The sequence below is a fragment of the Paramisgurnus dabryanus genome, chromosome 17 (genome assembly GCF_030506205.2).
Source record: "Paramisgurnus dabryanus chromosome 17, PD_genome_1.1, whole genome shotgun sequence".
Taxonomy (NCBI): domain Eukaryota; kingdom Metazoa; phylum Chordata; class Actinopteri; order Cypriniformes; family Cobitidae; genus Paramisgurnus; species Paramisgurnus dabryanus.
In genome coordinates, this window is record NC_133353.1 from 32,353,901 (window position 1) to 32,375,455 (window position 21,555).

Consider the following 21,555-nt stretch of genomic DNA (forward strand, 5'->3'; position numbering starts at 1 on the left):
TGTGGTGATGTATATCCGAGTGAAATGGCTTTTGAAATTATAAAAGGCAGGGCTGGACTTGAATTCGTTGATTGAGAACTGATTGGATTGTTTTAAGTTGGGTCATGTTGATATTTGCCAATTGCTGCAATATTTTAAGGAACTTCAGAATTGGTTAAATAAACATTTAAGGGTGCAACCTCTATTAGCTGAATAAATATGCTATTTAATAAAAATGTTTTTCTGTGTTTTTTCTTTTGTCTTTCTTGTAAAGCTGTTTTGAAGCAATGAAATGTGAATCGCTATATAAATAATAAAAACTGCTATTATGGAGATTTGTCATTGAAAAATTTAAATTCTGTTATCATTTGCTCACCTTCATGTTGTTCCAAACCTAAACCTGTATACATGTTTTTGTTTTGTTGAACACAAACAAAGATATTTTGATAATTTATTTTTATTAAAACCAAACAGATCTGGGGCACCATTCACTTCCATGGTATTATACAATGGAAGTAAACATTGCCCAGATCTGCTTGGTTACAAGCATTTTTCAAAATATCTTCTATCATATTCCGCAAAACAAAGAAATGTATAAAAGTTTGGAACAACTTGAGGTATTTTTGTGAAGTATCTGTTTAAAGTTGTGTAAATTACACTTTAAAAATGGCTGGGTTATTTTTGATTCATTGGTAAATATTGGGACAAAACACAGGGTTAAAATTACCCAATGTTGGGTTAAAAATAACCTGATGTTGGGTTGTTGTTATGCAACCATGGGTTTTAATACCCCAGCAGTAGGGTTAAAGAGGACATATCATAAAAATCAGATTTTTTCCATGTTTAAATGTTATAATTTGGTCCCCAGTGCTTCTATCAATCAAGAAAATGTAAAAAAAAAATCAACCCAGTAACATAGTTTTGGTAAACCATTCTCTGCAAGCATGTGAAAAATAGGTAATTGAAATTTGGCACCCCCTCTGATGTCAAAAAGGATAGTACCGCCCCTTAAACTACACTATCCAACCACGGCACTGCCATTTAGTACAGAGATCAGCTCATTTGCATTTTAAAGGACACACCCTAAAACGGCATATTTTTGCTCACACCTACAAAGTGGCAGTTTTAACATGCTATAATAAATTATCTATATGATATTTTTAACTAGAACTTCACATATGTACTCTGGGGACAGGAAAGACTTATCTTTCATCTTAAAAAAGTCATTTTTTAACACAGCCGTTTTTACTGTAGGCAAAGGGTGACTACACTAAAAAATAGATAGGATTTCTTTACTAAAACATAAAGTAAGCTATGGTAAACTTTTAAATGGTAAAAGTCAAACCTGTTTTAGCAAATAAATAATGAATATAGCCCTGGGCATATACATCAGGCTACAAATAATACAAAGTGTTTGGTTTGTAAAGTCATAAAGAAAAACTGAAAGTATATTTATTGAAAAAATAATTAACCATTAATAAAAGATAGATGTATCGAGAAAATCAATGCCTTATGAATTACTGGAACATTATATTGCTTTCCAGTATTGATTATGATTTTGCCACACTGTAATTTTCCATCTCAATTTCATTATAATGACGTTTGATAAACGACTGCGCTCATCGTGCTCTTTCCCCGGCGAGAATAACATCCGGGTTGTGTAAACCTCCATGGCAACCGGAGTACACGCGAGTCCTTAGCAACCCAAACAGTAGAGGGCCGATGCGACGCTGTTGAGTTATCACCTGCTTTTCACACAGCTTTACTAGTTTAACTTGTATTATTAAGTTATTTAAATTTCGTTTATTTTGAGATGTGTACGAAAACGAGAAGCTTTCAACATTTGCTGAAAGGAGATCTGAAAACGGAGGGATTTACGGTGAAATCCACCATGAAGAACTCAGTGGTAAGATTGCATGAAGTTAGAACAAATGTTTCTTACGTTTTTAGTCAGTTAACTTTAGTAGTTAAACTAATGCGACAGTCAGATTAATAATTCACATCTAACAAACACAACACATCACTCACACAAATGTTTCTTTCGTTTGTATTAATTAAGGTGTTTTAGCGGTGCTGCTCATTGCCTGCGTCAACATCCTCGTGTACTTTATGTAACGTTATTTGTACGATCTGTATCAATGCGCTATTTACTTTGTTAATTTGGCTATGCCTTCATACATGGCCTAGTGATTAAGTTATAATGTACCTGTGCCTGGCTGTCAATGTCACTGCGTCCAAAACCTGACAAATGCTGCCTTCTTAGCTAGGAAATTATCAAGGCATGTCTGATGCTGGACTTGTAGATACGTGCGTCCCCTGTTGGTTATGATAATAGCACATACTGGTAACAAAATGGCTGATGAAGTGGTTACAAAGTATATTAATGAATGACCATTTATATGAGACCTTAAAGTTTTCTTCCATATTGCCATATCTTCATAATTCTCCACTGCATTATTTCACCGTGTAATGATCACTTATTTGTCATCACTTTCTGTTTTTATTGCACATAACGCTAACATTTAGATACATTGGTTATCCTTGTTGTCTTACTGTATTATATTTTGTTGTGTAGCATAAACTGTAGTGGATTGTAGTTAATGTACTTGGCCTTCAGTTTATAAAACTTGTTTATAGATTTATACATTGGCATTTGTATTTTCTATGATGGCATCTGGAGGTTTCACCACCTACAGTGACAATAAAGATTTTCTAAATCATAAACAATTATAAGATTATTAAATATTTACTTAACTTGCCTAAGTCTATAGCTCACTTCAATTGGGACATTGTATTGCTGACTTGAAAGTTTGTATTGCTGTCTGTTAAGTCATTGACTGACCAGGTATTGAGGTTGTGGGGCAGGTGTCAGTGCTGGATACATGTGCTTACCTGTCAGAGCAGGTTCTTGCAATATTAGGGATCATTATAGATAAGCACCACTTGTGAAATGGTAAGAAATGAAAAATTTGTTTTTGCATCAGTGGAGTAATGCAAAAATGATATGAACACAAAAAGGCAGGCTGTCACTTGTGTGTAAAGAAAGGCATGTGGTTTAACCCTTCAAATCTGATCCAGCTAAACCTGGTTGGTCATCACCTGCACACTATAACAGCATTTGTTAGATTTCATACAACAAATATATTTGTCACCTTAAAATGGAGTTTTTGCTGGATGTGGGTCCAGTTTTGTCATCATCCAGCTGACAGTTCCCCATCATTCTTGATATCATTCCATGACATAACCCCCATCAGTGCAGGATGGGGTATAATAGTAAAATATTGGCTTTTCTTTTGATAGTCTCTATAAGTTAGCCAGAGATGAAGATGTATTAGATGCCCATAACAAATATAAAAGCCCATCAGATCCTTTTGGTCTATTGAAGATAGTATTTGCTCATTTTTATAACACTGTTGAATATGTGCTGTAGTTTGATGTAAAAATTACAAGACCAGATGTTTTAAAAGATGGTTTATTTAACACTACCTGCAATAGTGATAGTTAACCCAAATATAGGAGTGTAACGATACATTCACACAGGGCGTAAGCGTTAACGCTTAACGGAAGGCTTGTCTGAAGCGTGGCCAACAGCCAATCACTGTGGCCGCACCACAAGCTCCGGTCTTCCATAAACATAATTGGCTGGCTCTGCCTAGGTTATTTGCATAAAGCGATATGATTGGCTGACGCACGCGTTGCCTCTTGAAAAGTTGAGAAATGTTCAACTTCTGCCGCGAGCAACGGCACTGACGCGGCGCCGACGGATCCACAATTCAGTTCGCCAACGCTTGACGTCACCCATTAAAAGTGAATGGGAAGCGTCAACGCTTACGCCCCGTGTGAATGCGCCGTAACAGATAACAAAACTCACGGTTCGAATCACATTGATGTTTTTAAGGCACAGATCAGATAATTTTGAACAAAGTTGCACAATAAGTAAGGTCTAAAATTGGCATTATGTACAGAAATTGAATCATATGAATAATAACACTGTCTTTATCATATAAATTAAATATAACTATAATTAGAGCTACAGAAGTAATTTTCTTTTTTTCTTCGATTGTTTGATTAACATTAATGACACAGATTTAAGTGGGTTAATTGAGGTTTCTGTTTCTTTAAGATAAGCACAGACTGGTTTCTGACTCTATGCATACACTTAAGACATAAACAAATGTTTTTATTAAAAAAAGAATACTGTGGTATTTTGAGATCATTTTGTTTGTATGTGTCCTGACAAGAACAGAAAGATTGGTTGTTAGCTTGCTTTTTAAATGCGTCTCTCCATGTGTGCAGTTCTAAATGCACTTAAAGGCGGGGTGCATGATCTCTGAATGCCAATGTTTACATTTAAAATCACCTAAACAAACACGCCCCTACCCCAATAGAATCTGGACCTTCTTTTGATAGACCCGCCCCACACATACGCAACCTAAGCAACAATGTTGGTTAGTAGACACGCCCCTTACTGCTGATTGGCTACAAATGTGTTTTGGTACTCGGCCCGACTCCCTTTTCCAAAGTGTTTTTCAAAAATAATGCACCCCGCCTTCAAACGCGTACACGCACACAGATGGAGGGCAAATCGTGTATAAAATATGGATCGCGTTCCGCTGGACCGATGTGTTTAAGGCACTTCTGAAGGCACAACTGCTTTGACACCTTGTTGTAGCCTTCTGCAACAACACTAAACAATGCATTGAATTGAATTGAATTGAGGTGTGTGTGTGTGCGGGCGCGCGTGTGTGTGTGCATGTGTATGTGTGTGTGTGTGTGTAAGTGCATGTTTTACAGTCATTAAGTAATCGTGTTATCCAGTTTTTCCCTAAATCATTTACATTTTAATCATTAACATTAAAGGCACACTCTTTGTATGACTAAAATAACAGTAAAGGGTAAAAAAAATAATTGCCAAAAATTAAAACGGATAAAACGGAATTGGCAAAAATTAAAACGGAGAAACGGAATTTGGGAAAAAATAAAACGGATTTTATAGGGCCCTATATGCGCATTCTGTGAGAGTGAGGGCAGGGCCTTGATTTCACGACTTTACTTCCTGTTCACTACTAAACACAGGACTGGTCCCGAAATTGCCAAAAGCTCCAAAAAGCACATAAAACATCATTTTGACATTTCGTCTTTTAAAGTGAAATTATAAATTTGTGAGAAAAGACGTTAAATGTTCTGAGCTTATTTTGTGTAGTTAATTTAATAATTTAAAACTAAGGCCTCAGTTTTAAATCATTTGAGAGCTGCTTTTGTGCTTTTTTTGATGTAAATTGCATCTATTTGTTGTTTTAATGTTTAGGTTCTTGATTATTAACTTCTGACAGGGGGCTAACACAGACACACGGTCCTCTACCCCACAGTCACTTTACTAATGAGCCTCTTTAGCATCTGTATGCGACTAATTAATTACCCTCCTTAACTCATGGCTAAACCCTCACTCCTGTACTTAAACTGACCTAAATTTCCCCCATGTGCTAATTAAGGTTGCGATCTAAGCTGCGGTCCCTCACAGGAGATGCTGAGTGCTGTTGAGGGCATGTCTGTTAATTTATGACTGTTCCTCATTATAGCCATCACCTCACATCAATGTGACAAGCATTTCACTCTTAAATTAAATTATACATATTTCCTAGAGCCAAACAGCTGTTGGTTTGCTCATTGACCTGTTCAGAAGGTGTCAATATAAAGATCACATGGCCTTCCACGAACCCTTTCTTCCAGGACAGAGTTGTCATATAAAGCTCGATTTTTAGTCGTGCGTAAGTTCTGCTATCCTTAGCCCTCTGCGTAGCTCTGCGTAGCCTGACGTGCACCTCGCAAAAATTTTAACAGCGCGTCAGTACTACACGGACCGCAAGCGCTGTGATTGGTCCAGCAGAACCCCTCCCGTCAGGTAAAAAAACTGTGTCATAGGTATTTCTGTTTGCGACGGTGATAACAAAGATGAGCCAAGTTGAGGAGTGATTTAACTCAAACTGCAACAAAAGTCACTCTTTATTTACTTCCATCATTGCTGGTCTTCTCAAATCATACACAACAAGTTGCTGTTTCTTCTTCGTTTGTGGGTTAACTTGCCAAGCTTCTTCTTCTCTGACGGTCGCGCTGCTACTGTGGTTACAAGCGTGGATACTGCCTACCAGCGGTTTGCACGTGTGTTTGCACGTTGACGCAGAGGACGACGCAAAAGTATAAATGAAAACGCTGTTGCGACTACGCCGTAGGACCTACGCACAACTATAACGAGCCCTTAAGAAGTTAGTGTTTGACACTGTTTGTGTTTGAATGGTGAAATATTGACTAATAGAAATTTACCCCAAATTAAATTCTTTCAGTATTTACTTGCCCATATTTTTATTTCTTGAGATATTTCTCATACAAAGTATGTATTGATGTCAAGATTCACACAGGCAAAAAACTGTGCATACTGTGCGAATCATGTGCTTTGTTCGGTTGGAATGACATAATATTTTTATATTGCCCCAATTGGGCTAGTGGTTCGGGTTTTCACTTGCCCTGCCCAAACTTTCACTGGCCCCACCAAAAAAAGTGTCACATATTTAAAATAATAATTCAAAAGTCAAATATAATTGTATACATATACATTTTGTTCATCACTTGTTAAGACAATTGCCAATTTTAAAAGTAAACTCTAATTCTGAAATTTCACAAAACTGTCATCAGTGTCAATAGTTTCAGGTATATCAGGATTTACTGTGCACAGAAATGTAGAACTCAGATCAAAGAAATCTTGTTGTAAGGAAGTTAACAAACCAATTTTAATAAAACAGTGTTATGTCTCTCTATGCACTTAAAATTCTCTTCATTCATACGTCTCGTCATTAACAATACAGTGGACCAGATGAAGGGTTATCAGCAACCCTTTCAGACACCACGCTGTCGACTTTTTTCATGAGCTTTGAGGTTTTGTTTACTGTAGTTGAATGGTTCCAACGAAAAAGGCTCCCGACTTGTCTGCTTTACTTGGAAACTGACGGCAAACTGCAAACCATTGCATCATTTCTTTCTTCTAGTTTTAACCAAGTAAATGTCTGCTTCCAAGATGTTAAAAAATTACATTTTGGTTTGGCTAAGAGGGCGTAGCCATCTTAACGTCTCTTTGCTCTACCAGCTGACGTAACACGCAACAGCGTCCACAACAACCAATATGGTACAGTAGGAGAAACCTCATGACATTGCTGAGAAGTAAACATTTGCAACGCTTAAAATGCGTCTTGATTGTAACATTTCATAAGAATACAGACAGACAAATGGCCACGGGCAGAAAATATATTTTAGCCACTGAGGGCGAAGCCACCGGGCAGTCCTTTATGTTGAGCCCTGCAACATTATTAGCGTCAATGCAGAGCCTTTGCTTAAAGGAAATACAGCTACGGTCAAATCTTGCAATATGTTGGGTTTAGGGTTAGATTTGGGGGTAGGATAAGGATGAAAACAGCGGTTGGCTTGATAGGACACAGCTACAGCCTAAATCCCGTGAAATGTTGGGTTTAGGGTTAGATTTCGGGGTAGGATAAGGATGAAAACAGTGGTTCTGGCTTGATAGGACACAGCTATAGCCTAAATCCAGTGAAATGTTGTGTTTAGAGTTAGGTATGAGGGTAGGATTAGGATGAAAACAACACTCATCCGGCGAGATTTCACAAGATTTTGGCCATAAAATCTATGTATCCCTTCTAGGCACAACCCTGCTAAACATGAGTGCGATCTTCTTTTTGTGGTGTTTGGTTGGCAAACCAGCCTCTTAGCACCACCTATACTGTGGTAGGGTAAAGCGCAATTTATTGCAAAAAAAAAAAAATGGTTCATTGGCTTCACAAGACGTCAGTATGTAACCAGGAGTCATGGGGATTACTTTTGTATTGGATATATTTGCTCAAAGTGGCGAAAACCGATATCTCTATTGTGTTACCGAAGAAAAAATGTCACCAACACTTCAACATGCAGGGAATCCCTGTCGCCATTTTGAAGTGCGATCCACTTCGTCAAGTGAACGAGGGAAGTTTATATGGACACAACCTCGATTTTGACAGAGGGAAAGAGTCTACTTCATATATACACTTCAGGCAGCTCCATATGCCACAATGCAACATGATTGTGACATCACTTCAGCAGTTCACGCTTTGCACATTTCAAATGATGGAGGGGCGGTCTCCATTTTCCATGTGATCAAGGGCTTTTTGAACCCACTTCAAGTGTTTCGCCAGTAGTGGGCACTCGTACAATGTAAGCAATGACGTACATCCGAGTGAACGAGTCTGAGGGAAGTTAGCGAGGGAAGGTCATAAAAAAAAAACTGGAACGCAGGGCCAGTCTCACGTGAGAACTCCGGTCTTGCACGCATTGTTTCCTTTTCACATTTCGTGTGCGTTTGGTTGTGAGATGTAGTTTGTGGACCGGGACAAAGTTGTTGGCGATTCTTCCTATGGTAAAGTCATGCAGTGTGAAACCCCCTGATGCTAGTTGACCAAACTACTTTGAAAATCATGCAGTCTGAACTCGACATAAGGTTGAGTAAATAAACAGCAAATTTTCATTTTGGGGTGAACTATCCCTTTAAGCCTTAAAGGAGCTTTTATTGAGGGATATTGAGGAATTTTCAAACACGTTTTTCGATTATAAATCTTTTGGGTAAAACTGGACAGAATTAGACTAATGGACAGTAAAAACTCTTCCAGCTTTATTTGTTGTGTGGGATGTGAAGTGCCATTGAACAGTAAAGTGATGATTTCTGCAAAAATCAAAAGCTGTCTGTTAATATCATGGGGATTTTGTTTATCTGTGCTTTGTCACTTCACTGTACACAGGCCTGCTTTTAAAGCTGCTAATCTACAGTATATTGACACAGCAGCCCACACATTTTACCAGCTGCATTAAACATTTAGAGGTGCATTGCTTGTTATGCGTGTGATAGAGGTAGTATAGTCAGAGGCTGAATCATCCAGAAAAGTTGCATCTTGTCTCCGATGACAAGCACATCATCGGTGCGACGTTTAATATCTCCCACGCCGATCCGTCTGCTTGGAAATGAAAGGCAAAGGAGCGCTAAGTTCATTATACAACAAAGCGTGTCGCCCAGTTTGAAGCGTGAGCTTCTGTGCACGCAGATTTTCAAAAATGAAAAGGATCTACACCGACGTACGTCTCCTGTCAAACTCACTTGCAGTTAATCTTGAGACCGTCTTACCGATTATACAATGCTTTTCATTACTTTTAGCAATTGCAGTGAGGCTGACTGGAATATTTTCTTGCGTCGTTTCTATATTCTCAGATGCCTTTATGCCTGTTCCCTGTGTAAATTAGCAACTGGCAGAGCGAAAAAAAATTATTTGATGCTTGTTGTAAATGGGAGGGTTTTAGATAACAAGTGCAGTTTTGGTATGTTTTGTTGGTAGGCATTGTGTGTTCTCGGGTTTACTCAAGTAGTGAAAACAACATCTCACATCATTCCACTATCCATCATAATATCACAGAGCTTGCCTTTGATACTGTTTTGTAACTATTTTTGGTTTTAAACCAAAAATAGCTCCTAAATTAGTTCTAGGTCATCAGGTGTGATGTTATAATATGACTTAACAACCGCTAAGTCGCCGACTGGTGAGTGACTCCATCACTTTTTGTGGGTCATAAACAATGTCCCCATCAAGGGCCCTCCAAAAGCCAACTACTTACACTTCTGGACATTTAGCGTTGCTCCAACACATATCACTGACCTGAGATCTGCCTCTAAAGGTATTAATAAATGTTCCTCTTCCATTTGCTGATGTATAGCCAGACGGTGCGGTAAGCAGCGTGATTTGCAGATAGCAGCAAGGCCATTTGATGCCTTAAATGCCAAAAGTCTTGAAGCACACAGGCTTCTTATGCTGCCAGATATTTGTGGCCATAGAAACCGAATCAATACAAGGCCTTCTTCACGCCCATTTATCCTGCCACGTTGGAAGAGTGGATGATGTATTATATTCCACGTGGAGGTCGTCACCTTTTTTTTTAGAGAAACACATCAGCTTTTCTAGCCCATTAGATGAGGAGCTCAAAGATGTTAGTTATTAAAGCTTCCATAACACACGCTGTTTCTGCTTATCAAATTTTTATCTTGAGTACCTATAGAGTAGTATTGCATCCTTCATATCTCTAAAGAGTCTTTAGTTTTATCATAAAACAGATCAGCGGTTTTTTTTTTCTGGAAAAGCACAAAATCCCGGGAGCGTACAGCAGGAGGAGCGAGTCACGAGCAAGCAGCACACACAAAACATAGAGTGAATTATGATTCACTACGTTCGTGTTGTTTACATTCTATGCACTTATATGCCGATTGCCAACAAAACACAGACATTTGATGCTGTTTTACTTACCGCCTGTAACTCATTACCCAGTTGGGACTGCCCTATATCAACGAAATCCAGCGTTAAATAAACACACACGCATAACTCTGCTGCAACCCCAGATAAACAAACATTCACAACATTCACAGTATAAGTGACTTTGTCGCTGTGTGTCGCTCATCTCTTTCAATAAGTTTGTTAGGGGGCGTTTCTAAATCACGTTGTAATAAACAAAGAGTGATGTCCACTCCAGTAACTGATGAGAGACGGATGACGTGAACTCCACTGCTTTGCTCTCATTGGTAGTCGCTCCAGAAAGTCGCTCATCATTTGCATAAAGTTAAATTTTTATCAACCTTGTCGCGCAACTGGACATGCCCCATTGGGTCGCCAACGTTCACTGTTGCTTGTGTCGCAGGAAGTCGCCAAGCTTCTATTGAAATCTATGAAATCGCGTCGCTCTGCTACTGCTAGTCACTGCTAATGTGAATGCGACTTAAGGCTGGCTTACTTGGCTTTCTTCTTCTTACATCCAAAACACACTTCTTTTTTCATGCCATTGTTGATTCTTGATATAAAACAAAGCTGTTGCATGCAGTGATGCCTGTGACTTCTACTCGAAGGAATAATGCTTGTTCTCGCTCTCATGTGATTGACATGTGGGCGTGCTTTTCTGGGGGAGGTGCCCATAAAAGGAATATGGGGTCACTGATATGTAACGGGTACCCCTGTTCGAAAAAAAAAAACTTTTCAAAACTTGTAGGAAAGAGGAGGCATGAGTTTGGCCCAGAAATACTCCGTCACATGTTCAGCGGCTACTTTGACACTTTGCATTTGTTTAGCATGAGGATTACAACTCTTAAAGGGACACTCCACTTTTTTTGAAAATAGGCTCATTTTCCAGCTTTCCTAGAGTTTAACATTTGATTTTTACAGTTTCTTGCGCTACCACTTTTAGCATAGCTTAGCACAATCCATTGAATCTGATTAGACCATTTGCATTTGGTTAAAAAATAACCAAAGAGTTTGGATATTTTTCCTATTTAAAACTTGACTCTTCTGTAGTTACATCGTTTACTAAGACCGACAGAAAATAAAAAGTTGCAATTTTCTAGGCAGATATGGCTAGGAACTATACTCTCATTCTGGCGTAATAATCAAAGACTTTGCTGCCGTAACATGGCTGCAGGAGGCGTAGTGATATTACGCACTGCCCAAAAATAGTTCCCTGCTATTGAAAGATACTAAGGGGACTGTTTTCGGCTGCTGCCTAATATCATTGCGCCTATGAGCATATTTTCAAAAAAAGTGGAGTGTACCTTTAAACTGTGTTAATAAGTCAGAATGCGTAAAATAGCATTAACCCCCCACTTTTAAGTTATTTTACAAAGTCAGAATTGAAAGAAACATTGATATAAAAAACTGTGCGTTCTTTTTAGTGACATTTCTAATAGTGAAGAGCTTAGGGGTCCTGCCCACAAGTAGTGATGTTATTGCAAGAAAATCTGAAATTTACTGTATTTGGGGATGACATATTATTGCATTTTCACTTTGAGTATGGACAGAGAATTTACCTGGTTGTTGTTAAGACATGCTCTAATGTTTGTAGCATTGATCTGTGCTGTTTATTGTCTTCAGGACTGAAGTTGATTCTCTGCCATTCAGAATAAATTAAATGTCACTTCCAGAAACAGCCTCTTTGTTTGGGCACCAGTGCACCACACAGCCAAAAGAGGGATTACTGGCTGCCACTCCACATGTATTTGTACTCACCATCCATCCATCCATCCATCCATCCATCCATTCATTCATTCATTCATTCATTCTAGTAACTGTTTGTCATGTCTGATGGAGAAATGGATGTGAGACAGTTCGAGGGTATCTGCATTTCTCTATTGATCAAGCACTTGGTCTCGACTCTAAAGGTCCTTGACGGAACGCATAGCAACTGGAAATGTTATTGCCTGCATAATTTTTCACCTCTTTGCCCTGGGCTTTTTTCTAGTGCATTTCACATTTCAAAAGGCAACATGAAACTGTGGATTAGGTCTTCAGAGGCTGCATATTCACAGAAACATCTAAATGCCTTCTTACTTTAAAATTAGACAGCTGTGGACTCTTTACGGCACTGCGCTTTGTAGTTTATCTCCAAAAGTTTCTGCTTATGAAAACACTTTAAAGGCTTTAAGATAAATGGATAATGGAAGAACTCAGAAGAATGTTTTTGTGTCTGACTATCAGGGTCTCTGTGACCTTTCTTTGGCGTTTTTTTTTTTTGTTTTTTTGCAAGCCTCTGTAAAATTTAATCTTTGCTGTTTAATAAAAATCATATTATTTTTTATCAATTTGATCAAATGAAATGGAGTAATTTATGGTTAATCATTTCTTTAAAGTTTCCATAAAAAATTTGATGCATCAAATCCAGAGGCGGACACTACTTGAGTATTTTAAGTAAATTTTCCAAGCATCTGTGATTTATCAGAGTGTTTGTCTTGGGAAAATTTTTTCACTTCATTCATAGAATCATACTGTGTATTCTTTTTATATTGCATATTAAAATTGATTTACCTAATTACATAAAAATTGTGTACTTTTACTTTTCTAAAGTAAAAGTACAAAAGTACTTTTTACTTAAGTAAAAGTAAAAAAATACTAGATGTTTAATGTACTTAAATGTTAAATATTAACCAAAAACTTGAAATTATGAAATGTAGTGGAGAAAAAATTATGATAATATGCTTTGGAATGGATGTTTTCCAAAGAAAAATTTTTACTCTGATCAAATCAATCCTCAAAGTCACAATGAAACAGAAGTATTGTCTTATTTTTCCCGTGGTGACCTATATCCATGGCATCTGAAATGATAAAAAGGTAGGGCTGGACTTGAATTCTTCCTGTGAGAATTAATTGGATGGTTGAAAATTGGGACATGTTGCTGTTTGCTAAGCCCTGTGATCTTTTCCCGGGCATCGTCCTCTTGCCATTCCCCGTAACCGGAAATAAAGAGAGATCGTTTCGGATTAAACAGTATGAGGGCACATAAATGAATAAAATAATTGTAAAAAACCACAATATTTTAAAAAAAAGTTTTTAATTTCAATTTCATTGTGACTTTAAGCTGTTATTTTTAGTATAGCAGTGTAGGGTAATTGAGACAAATGACCAATGAGACAAAATAAAACTGATTATTTTCTTCATGGTAACAGCTGCAACGTCTAATGCTTCCAAACATAAGTGTTAGCCTTCTAACCAAAATGTGCCATAAAATAGACTTTATATGAGTGTGCTTATAAGATCAATTAGAGTTTTTGACTCGGCGTGAGTGATGGTGATGCCCAGGATGAGAGCAATACGAGTGACAGCAGCACAAAGAGAAAATAGTGAGAGTTTGAGCGCAACTCAGATAAAGCGGTTAGATAGCATCTGTGACCCATGATTGGGATTCGATTCTGTGTGTTTATGGGCAGCAGGCTTAGGAAAGTATGATTGGATGCATTTGTCAATAGGGGTTAGCACAAGGCAGACAAAAGACAATCGATACGTAACATATGCTGGCCGCTCTTGAGATAAGACGACTTACAACCGCTTGGCAGGAAGGAAAATGTCAATATCACCTGTACTTCAAAATGGAGAAACAAATCATTCTTACACAATTTAATACCATGGCACATTTTTAAGTTTTATAGCAAATAAGGTTTTGGTATAAAAGAAGATTTTTTTTAATAGCAGGTCTATTGGCATAGTACTTGTCCCCGTTGATATGGAAGGGCCCAAAAGTCTTGTATGGTGTGGTGCTTATTGGGCCTGAGAGAGCAGCGGGCGGCGCCCATACATTATTTGATTCAGATTCAGGATTGTGTGTGAGAATCTAATGACAGTAAGCAAAAGAAAATAAATAGCTAAATAATTCATAGGAGACATCTGTGAGGATTTAGCTGACAGTAAAATTAACAGTACCAGTCTCAGGGTCACAGCCTCAAGCTAAACCAGGTGTGATGAACTCTTATTTATCTCAAGGCTTGCTGACTGCCCACATGCTCTTAGCACATGAGACCTTGTAGGGAGAAAATCAATACACTCAGGAAAGTGTATGTCACATGATGCCAATGTGCTACACGATGTCCTTTCTTTGACATATTCTTTATTTGAATTTATAGGAAATGCATTGCTTTTATGTTGACCTGATATTTCAGAGTAGGTAATAGCAGTTATTATAAATGAAATATGCAGTGTTGCATTGTAGTTTTGCTCCTCTAAGACTGCTTGCTCTAGTGTTTATTGTAAGTAGCCAGTTGGCAGAGACTTTTATCCAAATTGACTTCAATCCCTTTTGAGGAACTTGGGGTTAAGTGGCTTGCTTAAAGGAATAGTTCACCTAAAAATGTTGTGTCACTATTATCATTACAGTACACTGTGCAATATGTTTTGCGATATGCCCTATAGTGTGACCGTACTTTCGCCAGCCTGTGAGATCGCCGAATGCCAGCTGTTTCTCAGCTGAGTGCCTTGGAAGCTCTGATACTTCAGCTGTGAGCCGGTTGGTTGCTGTGGTAATGTCCAGCCCCTCCTCCACTGTGATTGGACGGCCGTGTGAGAACTGACATTGACGAGTGGAGCATTTCACCCAAAGCTAAATCTCTTTCAACTCTTTACGCTCAGTGCCAAGCGCGATAAAACGCAGATTTCAAAAAAATGTTTCCATTCGAAACAATTGAAAACATGCGCCGGCCACAGGCAAAAAAGTTTTGGTGTATGCCCCCTAAGGGCAGCTGGCAACACTGTCATGACAACACCCTTCCTAAACCTGATGCCATTAATCCAGGCGCTCTAAAATTTCCTGGATGACAGGGAGCGGGAACAACACACTCACTGGTTTTAAACCCCTGCGTGCCTAACAACCTCTCTAGTGCAAGAAATTGTCAGAGCCACACGTATTACAAGCTCAGGTGCGAGGAAGAGTCCTACTCGTGTGTATTACAAGCTCAGGTGCGAGGAAGAGTCCCACTCGTGCGTATTACAAGCTCGGGTGCGAGGAAGAGTCCCACTCGTGCGTATTACAAGCTCGGGTGCGAGGAAGAGTCCCACTCGTGCGTATTACAAGCTCGGGTGCGAGGAAGAGTCCCACTCGTGCGTATTACAAGCTCGGGTGCGAGGAAGAGTCCCACTCGTGCGTATTACAAGCTCGGGTGCGAGGAAGAGTCCCAGTCGTGCGTATTACAAGTTCGGGTGCGATAAGGAGTCTCACGCAAAGTAAAACCCACATGCCCTCTTATGCGAGGAAAGGATGCATTTTAAAACGCCTCAATCAAACATGGAATTCGAACCTACAACTTTTTAGTTTCCAGTTAAGATGTTAAATCTTTGCACCTCATAAAAAGCCTAAATTCTGTTTATGAGAAAAACAGAAACTTCTAGTGAAAACTGCGTGGTTTTAAAAAACTTCATAAACGTTCATTGCTTAATTTCTTTCCTGTGAGTTATGTTTTTTATTTCTAACCCTTACCATAATGTTTTTGTTTCTTTGAATCTTTTAGTGCTTGTTTTATCATTCAGTCTTTGAACACATTAATTGCAATGCTGGGCTTTCTCATCTGAAGAGTCTTTATGTGTTCTTCAAAGGGAACATCCCTTTTCTCTCTTATAAAGTTTTCTACTTTGATTAGGTGGAAATTCTTTGGCAAGGTAGAACAGACTTCTGTGCTTCTGTTTGTTGTTTGGTTCCTCTTCCAAGATGCAAATTGTGCTAGTAGTAGGGCTGGCTGATATTGATCAAAATTAATCAGAGCATACAGATATAAACAGTATTGTCTCATCCCGTATCCTGCAGTTGTAGTCACCTTATGGGTTTCTTTCATTATCATCAGGGTCTGGGGTCCATCCGCCAGGACAGCTTCAACTCAGAGTGCACACAGAGTGAATAGATAAGTAGCCATCAGATCGTACCCCATAATTTAAAGATTCAGGCCCTGTGCTACTGCAGAAACAGCGGTGGCAGGTTGGGCTGTAAGCGGACCCAACGCATGCCCACTGAAAGCTCTGCTGACTTTCACAGAATTGGAACACCCATCATACACAAAGTTCTACAAATCCCCAGGCTCCTCCTCTTGGATGTGCAGGAAATGTAAAATAAAGCATGCAGATTTCATCTGGGATTAGTTATATGTATTAGTCACAAAGACTGCACTAAAAACAGTAGCGAATGCTGTGGATTTGATGATTAGGCTTTTTCAGATGTTGGTCCTGTGCAGTTAATTGTTTTGATTACTCAAGCAAAAAACAGATCAGCAGTTTAATGGAATTAACAATAGAGCATTTACAGTAGATAGCTGAAATAATTAACATGCTTGTTATCTTTTGTTTAATGATGTAGAACAAGCGCTTAAAAAACAAAAATAATTATTTCTAGTAATAATTGATGACCAGCCAGGATAAACTGTAGTTGTCCAAAAAGAGTCCCTTTTTGATCTGAGCCTTTAAACTAGTCTTTTGAAAATTCATCTAGGTCCTGCTTTTTTCAGCAGTCTATGATGATTTAGTGTATTATGAGTATACGATTATACACTAAAGATTATACAGTGTATAAGACTGATAATATTATTTATAACTTTTACAAAAAGTGTGAACATTTACTGATGCTCAAGAAGGCAACAAGATACAATGAGAACCATGCGAATGTCTTTTAAACGAGATAATTGGTGTAAATTGTTATCGTTTTGTCTGCTGGTAAACATGTAAAACTATTATGCTGCGTTTACACCAATGTGAAGCGTGAGTGATATCAATGTTGAGTCAATGTGAAGACACGTTGACGCATGTCTGGAGGTCCCGCGGAAGAGGCATTTGGCGCAGCGTGGAAGACGTGTTTCCGCCTCATTCACAAGTCTAGCGAAAGGCGCGAATTTGAGCATTGTGCGCGGTATGCGCAAATGGTGCTTTTTGTGCATTTTGCGGTTCACGCGAATTTGCGGCTGACGCCCGAGTTGAATCATTTGAACTTTGGCGGAATTTCGCGCAGCGTTAACCAATCAGGAACCTGCTTGCTACTGTGGTGGCAGCCCCGCCCCGGAGTCACTCATTCAACCAATGCTTGATATCACTTTTGAGTCACGTGACGTTTATCGACCTGCGCTGTTTATTTTCCCCTATAGTAAGGTTACCAAATACAAACTGGTAACTCTCTCGATAAATGCACAATCAACATCAGTCATCTTGCAAACAGACAACCGCATAGCACTTGCCCCTCCCACAGGAAGCAGAGTTTTATCTCTGATGCGCGTCAAATGCATGCTTTTCCGCGCGTCTACTTCGCGCTACAAGCGCAAATGCCTTTAAACTGTTCAAGTGGCAAACTTGGCGCGGTAGACGCGATTTTGACGCCTGAAACGCGTTTGGTGTAAATGCAGCATTGGGTAGCTTCTAAAGGGCATCACTAAACAATCAATACAATTTGAAGACAGGTTGAAAATAACCTAGCAATTTTAGAGTAAAAGTAAAGATTTGATTTGAAGTCTGCAGATGGTGGGTAGAGTTAGGGGTGTGCCGGTTTCAGAATTGGTGATGACGGTTATGACGGGAGTCAAATGTGACGGTTCGTCACATAACCGTCAGTGGGGGGCGTTTTGCTCGTTTTCATGGGCGTCGGAAGCAAATGAAAAGTGGGTGGGTCCCCACATAACCCCCCCCCCCCCCCCCGGAACAATACATTTACTGCAATAGATGACATTTTCAAGTTTCCTTTTAATTAGCCTGAACATTTGCGTTTATTAAATTAAAGACAGTAGCCTATTACGGTCGAAATTCTGGTAATAGCCCTTTAAATATTTTGCAAATAATGACAGATGTCATGTTTCATTTATCTTTCTCTGTGTCATTTTTTTTCTCTACTCTGCTGACAGTAGGCTACAATGTTTATTTTTTATTTTGAGGAAATAAAAGGTAAGAAAAACGAATGAAGGTAAACTGATACAATTTTTGTATACATTTTTTATTTGTTATACCCAATTTCTCTTTCTCTCTCTTAGAGAAATATAAATGTGAGATTCTGGAAATGAGATCACTTTATTTTATGGTATCCGATGGGAAACAATGCTGTCATAAGAGTTTGAGCATGTGTACTTCTAAAACACAATCGATTAACAGAGGTATGACTTTATGAATTCTGCAAATGTACCTCGCAAATAATAACAATACGTGAGGACGTTTATGTCGCAAATGAAAAGTAATTGCAGGCTTCTGTAAAAAAAAAACTTGAAAATTATCCAGCGATCGTGGGACCATAATAAAAATAAACTATTTTACAGCAGTAATAATATTTTAACGATTAGCCTACACTTTTAACGTTTGAAAGGAACCACATTTAGTGCTGTGTTAATTATCATTAAAAGCAAAACGGGATCTCTGTGCCTCCGCGACAGACGCAATTCTTCTGGCATCTCTCCTCATCATCTCCTCTTTTTTTCTTCTGTGTCTTGAACTTGGGGCTCGAGTCCGACCTAAGGTTTGAGCTGCCTTTAAGAACACCAAGCTAAGTTCGTTTACCGTTAATTATTAAGACTAAATGGGCAGGCAAACTCGTGAAACAATGAAAGTAAAATAATCCGCTATAATATGGTTTTACACGTCTATAGAAAATATACTATAAATAAAGCAGTTATTAATTTTCCTAATGCATGGTTGTTTGACATTTACTTCTGTTTAAAACATTTGGCAAAGGAGGTTTCGAACAGCAACTCAGCGTCCACTCACCCCCGCGAATTATGTTTAAAAGCTGAAACGGGTCCGCGGTGTAAAAAAAAGCAAAGGTTAGGGATCTCTGCTCTAGTGGAATGGATTTGGACTAACAGCGCTTTGATAAGTGAACAGACAAATGCGCTAAATTAGAGAAAAAGTGGGTGGGTCCATTATCATTGGTCTTAAAAAGTGGGTGGGTCCTGTCCCACCCACGTATAATGGTTCCGACGCCCATGGTTTAAATGCTCGTGGATTGACGGGAAAGTGTCATTTTACCATAAAATCATGAATGTGATGCCAAGTGTGTTTTAAACAGTAATAACTTTGAACAATTTAACAGAAAGCAATGAAATATTTCAAAAAAACACACGGTTGCCAGAAGACTGCGCTGTCACTCTCTGCCCAGCATTAATTAATCCTCTATCTATCATCTATTTTAATAATCTTCGGAGAAACATATTTGTGCATTGGGCTTTTTATGTCTGTAATTGTGTCTATATCTGTCATTACACGGACCAGAACAGCATGAAAACAATGTGGATTTAAAGCATATTGAAGAGGTTTTGCTCATAAATGCGCAGGTAAAAGAAAGTAATATGAACTTGAGATTGTTATTAAACGCAGCCGGTGTAAAAGCACAATGGCCACGCGCAGCAAACGCTCTCCGCAGACGCGCTGCACAGTGCTCACCCGGCGTTTGAATAAACTAGACACTGATTAGCTACTTGCTCTACGTTTCTTTAAAATTAACAGCAAGACAACTAGCAGTGAATGTGCATTCAAGAGAGTAAGTAGATTAGCATGGGAGGATTTGAACTTGAAAAGCGGAGTGTACTGACGCCTTTCCGCGGTTAAAACAACATTCCTTCTCATGGTCATTCATGTTTATTTGATGCTATAAATTAACTAGAAGGAAGAGATGATTGGAAAGGTGTGACTTTGTTTAATATGTTAAATCTCAAAAGTAACCGAAAAGTAACCTGGTCTGTCCTGTATGTTCGCGCGTTGTCAGTGTCTGCTCCGCTCTGTATTTTTCACTTCGTGAGAACGTGAGGGTGCGTATAACACAGACTGTTAACAATTGTTTTTAATTAGTATTTAAAAATTCTTTATGATAAAAAATATTTTAATAACACGGTTTTGGCGGTTATAGAGTTCCAATGACGGTTTTCAACTATAACCGTCGGTCTCACGGTTATATAATGACCGTCACACCCCTAGGTAGAGTATTTTTATCTCAATTGAGTGGACAACCATTGTTTTGTTTAAAGGTGCAGTGTGTACATTTTTGTGGCATCTAGTGGTGAGGTTGCGCATTGCAACCAACTGGGCTTAGTCCACTGCTCACTCCTCGCTTTTGAAACGCATAGAGAACCTACGTTAGCCACCACCGGACAAACATGTCATCGTCGGAGACAACTTACTAAAAAAAGTTTGTCCGTTAAGGGAAACATGGCGGCACAAAATGGCGACTTCTATGTAAAAGGACCCTCGGTGAATGTAGATAAAACATCTCATTCTAAGCAAAAAACATAATGATTCATTATTAAAGGTCTTTATACACCACTGATCATATAGTTTTGTATATTATTTTGCATTTCTGTCAAGAGATCCTTCTAAAAATTAAACACTGCACCTTTAAGCTAGAATTTAAAAACCATCAACCCATCACCTTTTTCTTCAAGGTGAAATTCAAGGTGTTTTTGGTGATGTTTTAGGAGACAAGGTTAAAAGTGATGGCTGTAAATTCTGCACAGTCCTATAGATGCAGGTCTGATTATTGATCATTACAGGAAATGTAAGGTGTGGCAAGACTGATCAATGTGCATCATTAATTCAGCTGGCTCAACAAAATGTCAGGAAGAGATGTGTGCATACTTGTGTGTATTTACATTAGAGCGATCACTACTAGTGTGGCTCTACATTAGTGGAAAAGATGCACAGGAAGACAGATTTTCACCTCTGAGAAAGCAAAGATGAATATCTGATGGCTGCAGGTCACTACAGTAACTGTCGAGGCACTAAACACAAGCTAAACAAATAACAAGATAAAATAGAAACGACCTAGAATAAAATATCACGGCTTCCCAGAGGAAAATTTTACGGCTTAAAAGGTTGCTCTTTCATGGCTCATGAGACATACAGTTTCTGTAATGTTTTATGTAACAATCAGTTGTGTGTCAGATCCTAAAAAAAGACACAAGAGAAAGGCCTAGTCAAAGTATAGAAATAAAATGAATGTGGTTATCAAGGGATCTAAAACATGTGTAGGCATAATTTGAGGTTGGGAGTCTGGGACATGTCCTTGTCGATTGTGTCCCACCACTTTTAAAACAATTGCCTATAGCTTGCAGAAGGTACACTCTGAGAAAGGATGTGTTAATTTTTTACACATTGTTTTGTGTTATGCTGTTTAACACATTAAGGGGTGGTTTTCATACATGAAGCAAAAGTCTTTTGCTTTTTACAGCGGGGTAAGAGAGGTATGTCACAA

At 38.6% G+C, this 21,555-nt stretch overlaps 1 protein-coding gene across 1 annotated transcript in view; it reads left to right on the forward strand.

Annotated features, from left to right (window-relative positions):
• The first annotated feature begins 1,670 nt into the window (after positions 1 to 1,670).
• The window catches only part of pacrg (PARK2 co-regulated), a 156,019-nt gene continuing 136,134 nt past the window's right edge, over positions 1,671 to 21,555 (forward strand). Inside the window, exon 1 of the mRNA XM_065288271.2 lies at positions 1,671 to 1,885. Coding sequence (XP_065144343.1) covers positions 1,793 to 1,885 — 93 coding nt within the window. The 5' untranslated portion in view covers positions 1,671 to 1,792. The remainder of the gene's footprint in view (positions 1,886 to 21,555) is intronic.